Source organism: Sander lucioperca, chromosome 2 (assembly GCF_008315115.2).
Source record: "Sander lucioperca isolate FBNREF2018 chromosome 2, SLUC_FBN_1.2, whole genome shotgun sequence".
NCBI lineage: Eukaryota > Metazoa > Chordata > Actinopteri > Perciformes > Percidae > Sander > Sander lucioperca.
The window spans coordinates 36,771,904-36,784,384 of NC_050174.1; the positions used below are offsets into that span (position 1 = coordinate 36,771,904).

Genomic DNA, 12,481 nt, shown 5'->3' on the forward strand with positions numbered 1-12,481 from the left:
GTCTCTAGAACGTCCCCTAACTTTGAGCAGGTGCAGGAGTAAATCCCTGGAGTACCCCTTTTAAGGTTCAGGGTTAGGGTTGGTCGGCGTATGAACAGTTTGGATCATCAAACAAATTGGGATGTGATACAGAGAGAAGTCTAACTATACAAATCCATGCTATATCCTCACCCTATGTCTCAGTTTCATGTGCAAATAGATTTGTTTTGCTTCAGCTATGAAACTATTATTCTCAATGAGATCTTTATTATGTGTTTTGGTGGATTTAAATGTCCATACGAGCAATGACACAGTCTACCAATAACACACACACACACACACACACACTCTATACATCAGGTGTTGAAAGAGAACAACAAAGGTCTGTGAGTGTATGCAAAAAGCCACATGTTAAACATAATCACATATATTTGGGCTTTATGATTATGGGGAAAACAAAAACGAAAAAAGAGATTGATGAATCACTTCAGTCCCCACATACTCCATCCATGCCCAAAAGGCACCCTAAGTTTGGTTTTACTGGCAACTGTGTATTGCCGTGTCAACTTTACATTAGAAAATGTCTCATAAGCTGCTTGATAAAACATACAATAAAAACTACTTTAAATACTTTATATATGATTGAAATGTACAGTATATCAGACAGTTCTATAGTTAATAAATAATATCATACATCAGCATTTAGTGCATGTCGATGGTCATCTTTTTTTATTCAATTTAAAAGCTTAATTAGAAAATACTTAAAATTCGACAAAAATATCACTGAGAAGATATCAATATTGATTTCGTAATTCAAACAGGCATTTACTGTAATCATCGATAATGAGCAAGGAAATGTCAATAAATAGAATCAATCTTAAAATAAACGCAAACATAATTAAACTGAGTTGGAATAGTGAGGAAATATAAAACAAACATAAAAAAAATCAGTAAGAATTCTATTCATTTCAACTATTTCATCTTTACAAAGTCATCAGAGAAGGGCATCTTCCTTCCCCCAGACTTTTCCCATTAGAATAAAAAAAAAAGAGAGAACTTTTTAAAACACTGATCTGGCTTTCATCTTTTAATAAAAAATAACCCCATATTTTCTTCCTCCACGTCACTTAAAATGCAGGTCTTTTTTCTTTTTTTTTTTTTTTTTTTACAGTATATCTCAGCTAGAATGCATATACTTGACAGCTTATTTCAAACTTTTTTTGAAAGATAAATTCATAAATTAGCTCTTTCTCTAGGAACTCTTCTTGACCTGTGTATGATTTATAATGGGCTTAGTCATCGGGCAATTGCTTTCTATTAAAGTCTCCTTTTGTAGTGTCTGGCTTTGAATGCACTTAAAATGAAGGTAAAAAGCAAATGAATGACAGCGCATGAAGGACGGATCCATTAGGCGTAAGTGGATGTAAAACCTTTGCAACATAATGCCTGAAAGAGGAGGTCTGGGCTACAAGAGAGCAATGATTCGTTGAGTGTAAGGATTTTTGGTGTCAGGTGCAGGCAAAGAAGGTTCACACCAGGTTCTCCCAGCAAGCATTGCTTCTGAAATAGGCTAAAAGCGCCCTCTTGTTGCCTTTTTGTTGTTGCAATTGCACTTGTTAAAGCTCTCAGGGATCAGGTCTGAACTAGAGTTTATTTTCTAGCATTATGTAAGATTTCACTGACTGTGTGTGTGTGTGTGTGTGTGTGTGTGTGTGTGTGTGTGCAGACATGTCAACATGCACTTCAATTAACCAATCACCTTTCCTTCATGTTCCTCTTATAGATTCATGCCTCAAAACACTGGATGCTGTCACCTGCTAATCTCAGTCTTCATGTCACATTCTTTCTCACTTTTCGTATCACGTGGCTAATTAAAGCCAGTTTTTCCTGCTGACACTTGACAGCCATGACTGGAGACTTGTGATAGAGTAATGACCTTTTGACTGGAGTATGTTCAAACACTGCTTTCTTTCTCTAGCTGGACTGACAAAACAAACTGTTTGGTCGATAAATTATGCTACAAAACGCAAGACAACGAAAGGCATATTTGACATACCTTTGAGAAATAACAAAAAGAGATGAATATTGATTATTTGAAAATGTGTAGTTTTGTATCTAGAGGTAAGTTGTTGCCATGTTACAGCAATCCTTTCCAGTGCAACCAAGAGAGGAAATAGTTCCAGATGGTTCAAACCACTTCACTGATGTCTTTATGAAACAGCCAAAAAATGTTAGCTTCTTTCCCTTTGCTAGTGCTGGGGTTTTACAGAGTGGAGTTAGGATTACATGAAGAGAGGATAATGCATTTAAAGTGAAGGTTTTGCGACAGTAATGACTCAATGCTAAGACAAAAGGACTAAAATGAGGTGGCTGTTTTTTTCTTTCCTTCTCCTCTCTGTCTTTGTCTCTCACACTTGACAGTTTCTACCATATAATGCAGCTATTTGTAACAGTATACTTTCTCTGACTGACGTGATTGATATGTGATGTAACACTGTGACAGATGTCTACTTGACGTAATGGTGGTGGGTGGAAGACATACAGTACAAATACTGCTTCCATTGCCATAACACCCCATTGAGTTACGTAGCTACAAGAGGAGGTAAAAACTACTCTAGATTCATAGCTCTTTGTTTTTGACTGGTGTACAGTAGGAGCCCTACATCTCCCATCTTTTCCCTCTGACACCTGCTTCAGGGTAAAGTTGCCCTCCAGCACTGACTATGAATAAACTTTTACCACCTTTTTCTAACCTAAAACGTAAGTGAAAAAACTGTGGTCCTGATCAGCATCTATGGGCAACTTCACCCCGCTTTCACGTGGCCCTTTCAGTGTTCCTCCCTGGTCCAATCAGTGTGTGAGTGCGCCGACCAGTGTTCTTGTCACGTGTAGTTTTGTCTATCAAAGCTGCGGAAAGCTGACGGAGTGGCCAGCTTCCTCATGGAGAGGCTGTCAGTCTTGGCTGTTTCAGGCCGTGCTCCGGACTTGCTCCTGAGGAAGGGGTTTCTGGTTCCTGCCAGACCCCGGTCCCCCGACCCAGACCCCCTGTCTGCCCCCAGACTCTGTCCCCTCTCCATCCTCTCACTCACCGACAGGCTCTTCCGGTGCGGAGGGGCCAGCGTGAGGGAAAGATGGGAGTCGTCTGAGGAGCAGCTGTTTGCTCGCTCCAGCCTGGAGTAGGGGGAGCAGAGAGGGGTCCCACTGGGCCCGCCGAAGCCCCCTAGACGAGGGGTATCAGGGGTCGGAATCAGGTCCTCAGGGTCCTCTGGATCTGACTCAGTGTGGCTAAGCTCCGCCTCTCTCTCCGGGTGAGAGGAAGCAATGTCTGACGGCTTATCGAAAGGGAATGAGGTGGATCCTCCGGGGGAGTGCGAGCGTTCTGCGGGAGTGTATGGAGCGGAGACACAGCGCGTATCGATGCAGTCAGTGATGCTGGTGTACTCGGCAGCTTTTACCTGGACTCCTGCTCCCAGTCCACTGTAGCAGCCTCTCGGTGTAAACATGAGGCTGTGGGACTTGACCAGAGGGGGCTCATCCAGGAACGCCGTGCCCGCTGTGGAGAGGTAGCGGCTGCTCTTAGAGCGCTCGAGCAGCCCTGCTGAGGGAGGCGGGGATGGTTCCAAGTCCCAAGGAGGTAAAGTGGTGTCTGGTAGGAGGTGGGCTGAGCACAATGACAAATCTGCCGCCGCACTGTCGTCAAACATGGCTCCAGCTGTTCCACTGCTGCCTGCTCCGCCCTCCGAGTGCCTGTCGCCCATACCGCTGGTGGCGGCACTGCCGAAGTCCCGGCCTCCCGGCAGCACCGTCTCCATAATATCTGACTGCAGCGAGCGCTCTCTCTGGAGCGGTGGGACCATTCGGAGATGATCCAGAAAGACCTCCCCGGGCCCCACTTCCTCAGAAGTGGAGACATAGATATCAATGCACGATGATGGACGGTGCTGCTGGGAGACCGACAGCGTCGCCAGGGGGAGGGGCTTAGACTCCTTGGGGGCGGCACCTGAGGACACTGATTGGGAGCTGTTGGCGCGATGGAGACTGAGCGAGCGCTCTTTAAAGAAGCTCTCGGCTCGTTCCGCTCCGCTCGCGCGTTCGCCGCCGCGGCCGACATAAAACGAGTGGCTCCTCGTCCGTGCAGCCATGCCAGTGGGAGAAGGAGGCGACATGGAGCCCTCAGCTGTTCCCTCCAGTGCCTCCTGCAGGCGGTAGGCATTCCCTTCTGTGCTGTTGAAGCTGCTCTGACGGAGGATGTATGCCGCCTCTGGGCACTCCCCCTGGCGGAGCATGTACGCCGAGTCTGTGCAGTCAGAGGAAGTCCTGGAGCGAACTTTGTTGACCTCACCGCGCTCGACACCAGTGACGCGCTCCAGCGCTACGGCTATTCGTCCAATCAGCTCCTCCATTTGGGCCAGACGAATGTCAACGGTCTGCAGAGACGCCTTCATGAAGTGTTCCCTTTCATTGACTTCCTCCAGACGCATGGCCATATTCTCCACCCTGGTAGAGAAGAAAGGAAAGACATTAAAAGCACTGGAGAGGTGAGAATAGCAGGGGAGAATGGTGGAGAAAAAAAAGGTTTTCCCTTGAAACATTTCAGATGTAGTTTTCTTTTTGTATCTTAGTTCTGTTGTGCTGTGTGCATATTGCAGCATGTAGGCTATATTTACTTCTGTGCACTATATGACAAAATGTGCACGGACAATTTTACAAATGTGATACACCCCGAGTCTCGGTTTGCAATCTTACTGGATCCTGGCCTTTAATAGAAAAGCAAGTTTGGAATGAACAACCGCTAAGATGACTAGAGCACGTCCTGAGACTATAGCCGCTTTCCGACCAAGTAGTTACAGGAACTTAGTTCTAGGAAAAGTCCACTTCTAAACAGATCTACCAACTACTCTCCTCCAAAACCTTTTTTTCCAATTGCATCTGCACTGGCCAAGTGGCCATAGGGACTGGTAGGAGGGGTAAGGGAGTAATGCCAGCACAGCAACGGAACGCAACGGTCTTTATAGCGTTAAAATCAGAAAACAAATACACCAAAAAAAGTATGAACTAAATACTAAATATAATGTATATAGCATATTTGTCATAATTTAAACAAGTCTCCCAAAGAGAAATGAGTATCTCTCTCTCCCTCGCCTCTGCGTGCTGCGCTGTGGACGTGTGTGTGTGTGTGTGTGTGCACTGTGTGACGGCCGGCCAGCCGCAGGACACGCTTGTGGAGTTTAACTCCGAAAAGACAGCGAAATAAAAGCCTCTTATTTACGAGACCAGTCTGAGAGACCTCCAGCTCACAGCGGGGTCTCTGAGCATAACTGGCCGAGCGACGAGCTAGCGGCCGGGGCAGGCGCCTGCTGGCTGTCGCCTCACTTCATGGAGCTTCTCAACTCCGAAAACTTTGAAGCAAATTATCAATTCGGCATCAATTTTTGCAAGGCTGCCTATATTCGAAATCTAAACAGTTCATTTCTCGCCTAAAACGTTGTCAGAAGTGAATTTAGTGATGAATAAGATGGCGAAAATTGTTAAAATTGTCCCATTGTTGGTCTGTCTGTACCGAAAACCCGACCCTCATTGACCTAGGTTCCTATGCTGAAAAGGGAACAGCCAAAAGACCCTGCCCTGAAGTAGGAGCTGAAAGAGTTACAGGAACTGCGGCCAGAGGAACTTAAAAATCCCCAAATTGGTCCAGTCGGAACACGAGGAAAAAAAGGGTTCTAGGAATTTTATGTTCTAAGAACGGCAAAAATCCCTCCAGTCGGAAAGCGGCTAATAAGGGCATGGATGGATATCATAGCTGCCCTTGATAATCATAAACAATAGACCTCAGCTGCCACTCCCACCCCATTTATTGTTGTTTGTTTTTTCTTGCTGTTTTTGGTCAGTGTATTCATCCATATCCGCTGTATGTGTTGTGCCTAAAAAGAGAATAAACATTTGATCACAAAAAAGTGTAAAATGTAAATGTGCACTGCAACATCTGAAGGCTAGGTTTCTGTTCTGTCGCATCCTCTATCTACCTGGTAGACAGAGCAAGGGACTTATGTATATACTAATTTTCCATGGGCTGAAAGTGTTACGTAGAATGCACACAGAGGGTTTTTTCTGTGCAGCTGTATGTCCAACCTTTCAGAAGTGACTCTGATCCTCTCATCGTTAGAGGAGTGGAATCGGTCATCTTTCTCTCTGAAGTACTCTTCTATGCATTGCTCCTCGAAGTCGTGGACTTTCTTCAGCTCCTCCTCTGTGATGAAAAGTTCTGCGGATGAAAGAGGAAGTGATAATGCCACTGTGTCATATTTAACTGTTTGATTCATAGGGTCCTATTTTAACGATCTAAGCGCACGGCGTGAAGCGCATGGCGCAGGTGCGTGTCCAAATCCACTTTTGCTAGTTTGACGGCGGAAAAAAGGGTCAGTGCACCGGGCGCATGGTTCAAAAGGGTTGTACTTAGTGTCTTCATTAATTCATAGGTGTTTTGGGCGTAACTAAGTGGGCAATAAACCAATCAGAGTGTCATCTCCCATTCCCTTTAAAAGCCAGGCACGTTTGTACCTTGGCGCATTGCTATTATGATGGCTGCATGTTTGTGTGCTGCTGCGCTTCCCTGTGTGTGTGTGTGTAACAAGCATAGTGTGCGTGCGCTGTGCAGGAGCCTAGGTGCATTTTACTAATTTGCTGTTAAAATAACAATGAAATGCTATTGACTTTAGACCAGGTTTTTGTTGGTCAATGGCGCGATCACTTCCCACCTGCCTCAAGATAGCAATACGCCAAGAATTCACCTGAACACACCTCCCTGTAAGACCAGCACGCCCATTGGCGCAAAGATGGGCGCAGGTGCATTTGCTATTTAAACGACGTGAAATTGACAACTGCGTCGGTCTTAAACTAGCAAAGACACTTGCGTCGGGCTTTGCGCTGCGTCGGGTGCAAGATAGGGCCCATGGTCTGAAAATAGCACACGTTGAAATCCAATAGGGCAGCACAATATATCGTTTTTTAATACCGTCATCGCGATATCAACTGGCGCAATACATACATCACGAAAGGCTGCGACATATCTCGATAGACACTAGGAGATGTTTCGTGTTAGTTGAAAGAAAATATCAGTAGAAAACTGCTTTTTAAAATATAACCTCATTCTTTTCTCAATTGTGCCTTTTATTTTCAATTCAATGTTCAATTTGTTTAATAAAAGAATGTTAGGAATGATTTCCTTTTATTTGTTTTAAATTCAACAGACAATTTCTTGTATTTTAGCAGAACACTGAAAGCAGCAGAAAGGCAGAACTGAGATACCCTTTAATATCTGTCTATTTATCTGAAGTTATACAGTTATTGCGACATTTAACAACGTTATCGCATATTTTCCTCGTATTGTGTGGCCCTAAAATCCAAAATATATACAGCACTGTTACAGCACTACAACAGAATATTTTAAATAATTCCCAGCGATGTGAATAAATCACAACTCTGAGAATGTTGGCGTTCACACTGTCCAGGTTTTTCTGCCACTCACTCAGGCCGTAGTCCCGCTCGTCGTCGTCGTGCTTGCGCCAGCGGCAACACAGATGCTTGAGGACCATGGTGATGTGACTGAAGATGATGAGCGGCGGAGGAAGGACTGGGCGCTCGTGAAAGGTCATGATGAGCTGGTAGCGCTGGAACTTCCAAACCTGGTTAGAGATGGACTTCACCTCGAAGAATGTATTACTATGATGACAGACAATGACGGACAGAAATGCCACACCGACCGAAGAAAGAAATATTACATCCACTGAAAGCTGAAATAAAATGAATCAAGTAATCAGCGGCACAAACCACCAGACCAGTGGTGTAGTCTAATGTATTGTAGTGGGTATACTGTACTGTGTGTGTGTGTGTGTTTATATATATATATATATATATATATATATATATATATATATATATAGGCCAGAATCTGCCTTTGGGGGAGGGGGGCATATCATAGTGGGGGGTCTGGCTGTCCTCCCCCAGGGTTATTTTGAGCGTCAAAGACTTCATTTCCTGCATTCAGATAATGTTTATTCACCAATTTATGGTGGAAATACCTTTATTTAGCCTATGTCAAGAAGAAAAACACAGATGACAATTCAAAATATATCAAAAATATAATGGAACATATGTTGTTGCGTGTCATTGGGCATATTTAAGTGGGTATTGAAATCCTGGAGCTTTCTTAGTGGGTATACTGCGTATACCTGCGTATCACGTAGACTACACCACTGCACCAGACTAATGGACAGTGTCTTTCCCAAGGCGGACTCTAGATCTACACACATTCATTTTACTGATCTGTGCAATACTATATTATTAACAACAGTGCAATACATTTATTATTATTATCCAGGCTTTCCCCCAGAAAAGTTGTTTAGCTCGGTGGCAAGAACACACGACTTTTGTATTCTTTTCAAATGACAGTTTATGTGATTTTCTGACATGTGTCAGTAACTTGCAGTCAGTGGCACATTTTTCTATCATGTGAGTACATAAAGTTATGCAATGATGTTTAACGCCCTCTGAGTTATAGATAATTCCATTCACCCATCATCCATAGTAGCTGGGGCCAGTCACAGACTGATGGAAGCATTCATGTAGAGCCCAATAGTTTCTGTAATAATATCTGTAAAAAGCACTTTGTGACTTTGTCTGTGAAAAGTGCTATAAAAATAAACTTTACTTACTTACTTGAAACTATGACTACGTCTACGTTTATAACTCAGCCGCCCCACTGTAAGTGTAGTTTAAAAAACTTATTAAGAATACATAAAAAACATAATTCCCAGTGGCTTAGGCCTGGTGGGGGGCAACTTAGGCCTGGTGGGCCACCAGGCATGCAATACACTGGGAGAAACCCTGTTATCACAACCTACCTGCCCTTGTTTTATGATGAATGTTGTTGGTTTTAGGTTCTATACGGATGTGTGCAATATAGCTTCTTTCAAGCACCGCTGGAAAGGGCATTCACAATGTTGTTGTAGTTGTAATATAATGACAATAAAGGCTTCTTATCTTATCTTATATTACCTAACAAAGTTCACAACCACATCAGATAGTATACAGATTGATTGATTGATTGTTTGATTAATTGTTTGATTGATTAGATGGTTGGTTGGTTGAGTGATGAACTGATTCCTTCACTCAGCATGCTGTTGCACTGCAGAGCCAAGTTTGGTGATTCCCCATAGAACTGTTGAGAGGACTCAGGTTTATATCATGAAAAATGCTTTGAACTTCGGATGTCAGACATAATGTCACATCAGATAATACATGACAAACAACTTAAGGTGGTCAAGGCACACGGAGCACGGCTATACAAAAAGATCATTAAGAATAGAAAAAAAGGGTCAATAAAGATAAACAAATAAAGAGGTTTGTACATGGTTACATACTTGGTGAATATTGACTGGCCAATATTGTAACAGTGTGGTGTTTATAGTTTGTACGTGTATGCGTGCATGTTTATATATGTGCATATATATATAAGTATAAAAAATAGAAAAAGGGGGCAGAAAAGTTTAATTTTTATTTTTAAATTCTTCCTTCTCCTTTTTGAACATGGAAATCCTTATTTTAATCAGTTACTGGAATTTTTAAATATGTTTTCTAAGGATTTTGTTTGTGTTGGTTTTCTTGCCTGTACTCAAATATACTACATGTTCTGACTTATATTTTTTTGTTTTTAACATGTTTAAAATAAACTAAAGACATAATAAGAATAATTGGTGAATATTGACTGTCCAATATTGCAGCAGTATGGTGTTTATAGTTTTTATGTTTATGCGTGTATGTACGTATGTATATATGCATATATATAAGTGAAGATTTTTTTTGTTACTAAAGTTTAAAAAAAATAGAAAACGGGCGTAGGACCAAAAACGTTTCTTAAATTTTTCCTACTCCTTTTTGAACATGAAAATCCTTATTTGAATCAGTAACTAGAATTTTGCAATATATTTGCTGAGGATTTTGTTTGTGTTGGTTTTCTTGTCTGGACTCAACAGTACATGTTCTTATTTATCTTTTTCTTTTTAACATGTTCAAAATGAACTTAATAAACAAATCTAAAAAAAAAACTATGTTCTGTTAGAGGAGGAAAAGCGAAAACGATTGGAGAGTTTACGTACTTGAACACAGCTATGAGTAGGTTGACCAGCAGTATGTTGGCCACCAGCAGATAGCAGGCCATGATGGCCGGGACGATCCAGGCGCCAGTCTTACATGGGGGCAGGGCCACCACCCCCCCATCGTCCGTAGTGACGTTCTGACCACAGGGGGCTGCACACCGCCACAAAGCAAACACACACATACAAGTTAATACAAGGTAAACTATGCCTATACTGTAGATAGAGACTTGAATCCATCATGAATATTTTAGTAGAAATATGTAGATGCACAACAAATTAGAGAGACATGCAGACACATGACATAAACAGAAGACAAAGTATATAATAAAGGTTTGAGCAAATTAGAATAAAGAAAACAAAACAACCAAGCACAGATTTACACTGAGTTAAAATGTACAACAATAACAAAGAGACAAGCAGACCTGAAAGTACCAAACAAAATGCATGACTGCATATTTCGCAAACAAACAAGAAGCATAATTTGTCTTTATGCTTCTTAAAGAAGGGACTGGAAAGAGTGGACACTATAATGGCAGCGGCTCATGTTCAGAAATGTGCATCTGAAAACAAAATACACAAAGAAAAATACATTCATCATGTCTCATCACAATTTGTGTTCCCAATATATTTTAACATGCAGTCGATGTTGAAAAAATATATTGTCACATATGTGTGCCATAGCTTCGTTCAGCGATGGTTGAGTGCTCTGAATCAATTGAAATGTATTTAGGATACATAGTATGTTTTTTCCATCTGTGATGGTTCAGTTGCTGTGGCTTATCTGGGGAACATTCAGCATTTGTTCTGGGTTTGTTTGCCTTTGAGATTCATTCTAGTCATGCCCATCATTGCTTGATGTTCAATTGTTTCACACAATGCAGCCCAAAGACAGAGAACTGAAGTAATTTTTCTATTTTTCAAATTTCCACCTTCAAAGAAAATTTGGATTTAAAAACTCTGACAACTGAACCACGTGAAAAAACAGATTACAGATGATGAAAGGTGGCTGATAAATATATTCTTGTGTGTATGTATGTGTTTTATTCCTGTATGGTGTGGTATTTGTGGATTCACGTGTCAATTTAAATGCTTACTTATATTATATGTTCCGCTATATTGGTATTCGTATTTTTGGCAATGTTGCAATTGCTCCAGTGAGAAGCTGAGCCGGCATAAAAAAAGGGAGGGTGATATGGTTTATGTGACAGACGGTGTTAACATGGCAGGGTCACTTCTTCAAATGAAACTAATTCAAAGTCGGGGAACAAAATGAGTGGAACATCAAAGGAATATCAAACTTTTAAACGTTGATACTTCCTCTTGATGTGACAGAACAAACAAAGAGCATAAAAATATCAGAACACGTTTGAAAAGTGCTACTGCCACGTAACAGTGCCATTTGCCAGCCAGTGCCAAAGTTAGTCAGGGTAAAGTTGCTTACAAAATATAGCCTCAGGTCAAGCTACTAGTTGGTCAATCAAAAACATTTGGAGAGGATAGGCAGCCTCATTCAATCAGGCTGTCATACAGTTTTAATAAGCTTAAACAAGCTTCTGGTATTGAAAGAAAAATTCCGTTTAGATACAATAGCTGACCCGAGATACCAAACACATGAGGGCAACTTTAACCTCAGAGCGTGTGGAGCCGCATGCACACTTTTGTCTCAAGTGGCCTCTAGTGGTCAGAGTGGGCATGACATGGTGGTAATGTGAGGATGATGAAGGAGAGGTGGGATAGGTGGATGTGATTAAATTGAGGTCTATATCTGTTGATTTACTGGGGTTTTCACTGCACTGGGGAAAGTGGGATGGACCACTACTACGCCAGGTTCCGTAAGTTCGTAAGTAATTTGCGCCCAGCCAGAGTTTTTCATTCAGCCTGTGCTTTAACTTCCTACTATGCATATCTGAAACAAAGAATAAAAACATTATTTCAGATCTCTTCTCTTTGGGCCACTCCTCACATTCTGAACACACCATCATATATACAACCATACAAAAAGACAACAGAACACTTTATTGAGTCAAATGTCACTTTGTCTACAATGATATAGAATAACGGAGGGGCAAAAAAAAAAAGATCAGGACAAACTGAAAGTTAAAATGAATTTTCCTCATGTACGAAGCTAAGTCAGTTGACAAAAAGACTCTGCAGATATGGTGATGTAAAAGCAAAATTTGTCAAGAATTTTCCCTATTATCAATGTGATGCAAGTTGTCTTTGTAGTACAGTGTTTTACCAGTTACTGTATGCGTTATAAAAGGAAATCTTCCAGTAATTTGTTAACCTGTGGAGCAATGACTGAACATTTAATTACACATATTCGGTCACATTGCTTTCATCTCTCT

General features: G+C 41.7%; 1 protein-coding gene across 12 annotated transcripts in view; it reads right to left on the reverse strand.

The window, feature by feature from the left end:
- Window positions 1–204: 204 nt before the first annotated feature.
- trpm3 (transient receptor potential cation channel, subfamily M, member 3) overlaps window positions 205–12,481 on the reverse strand; it is a 176,396-nt gene continuing 164,119 nt past the window's right edge. For 6 of the 12 annotated variants that reach the window (XM_031305960.2, XM_031305958.2, XM_031305964.2 and 3 more), the window contains exons 22-26: window positions 11,911–12,039; window positions 10,134–10,284; window positions 7,505–7,698; window positions 6,109–6,241; window positions 205–4,476 (exon numbers count right to left, since the gene is read on the reverse strand). In XM_031305960.2, coding sequence (XP_031161820.1) covers window positions 2,862–4,476; window positions 6,109–6,241; window positions 7,505–7,698; window positions 10,134–10,284; window positions 11,911–12,039 — 2,222 coding nt within the window. In that variant the 3' untranslated portion in view covers window positions 205–2,861. The remainder of the gene's footprint in view (window positions 4,477–6,108; window positions 6,242–7,504; window positions 7,699–10,133; window positions 10,285–11,910; window positions 12,040–12,481) is intronic. The other 6 variants (XM_035996810.1, XM_031305965.2, XM_031305963.2 and 3 more) reach the window with 2 other exon arrangements.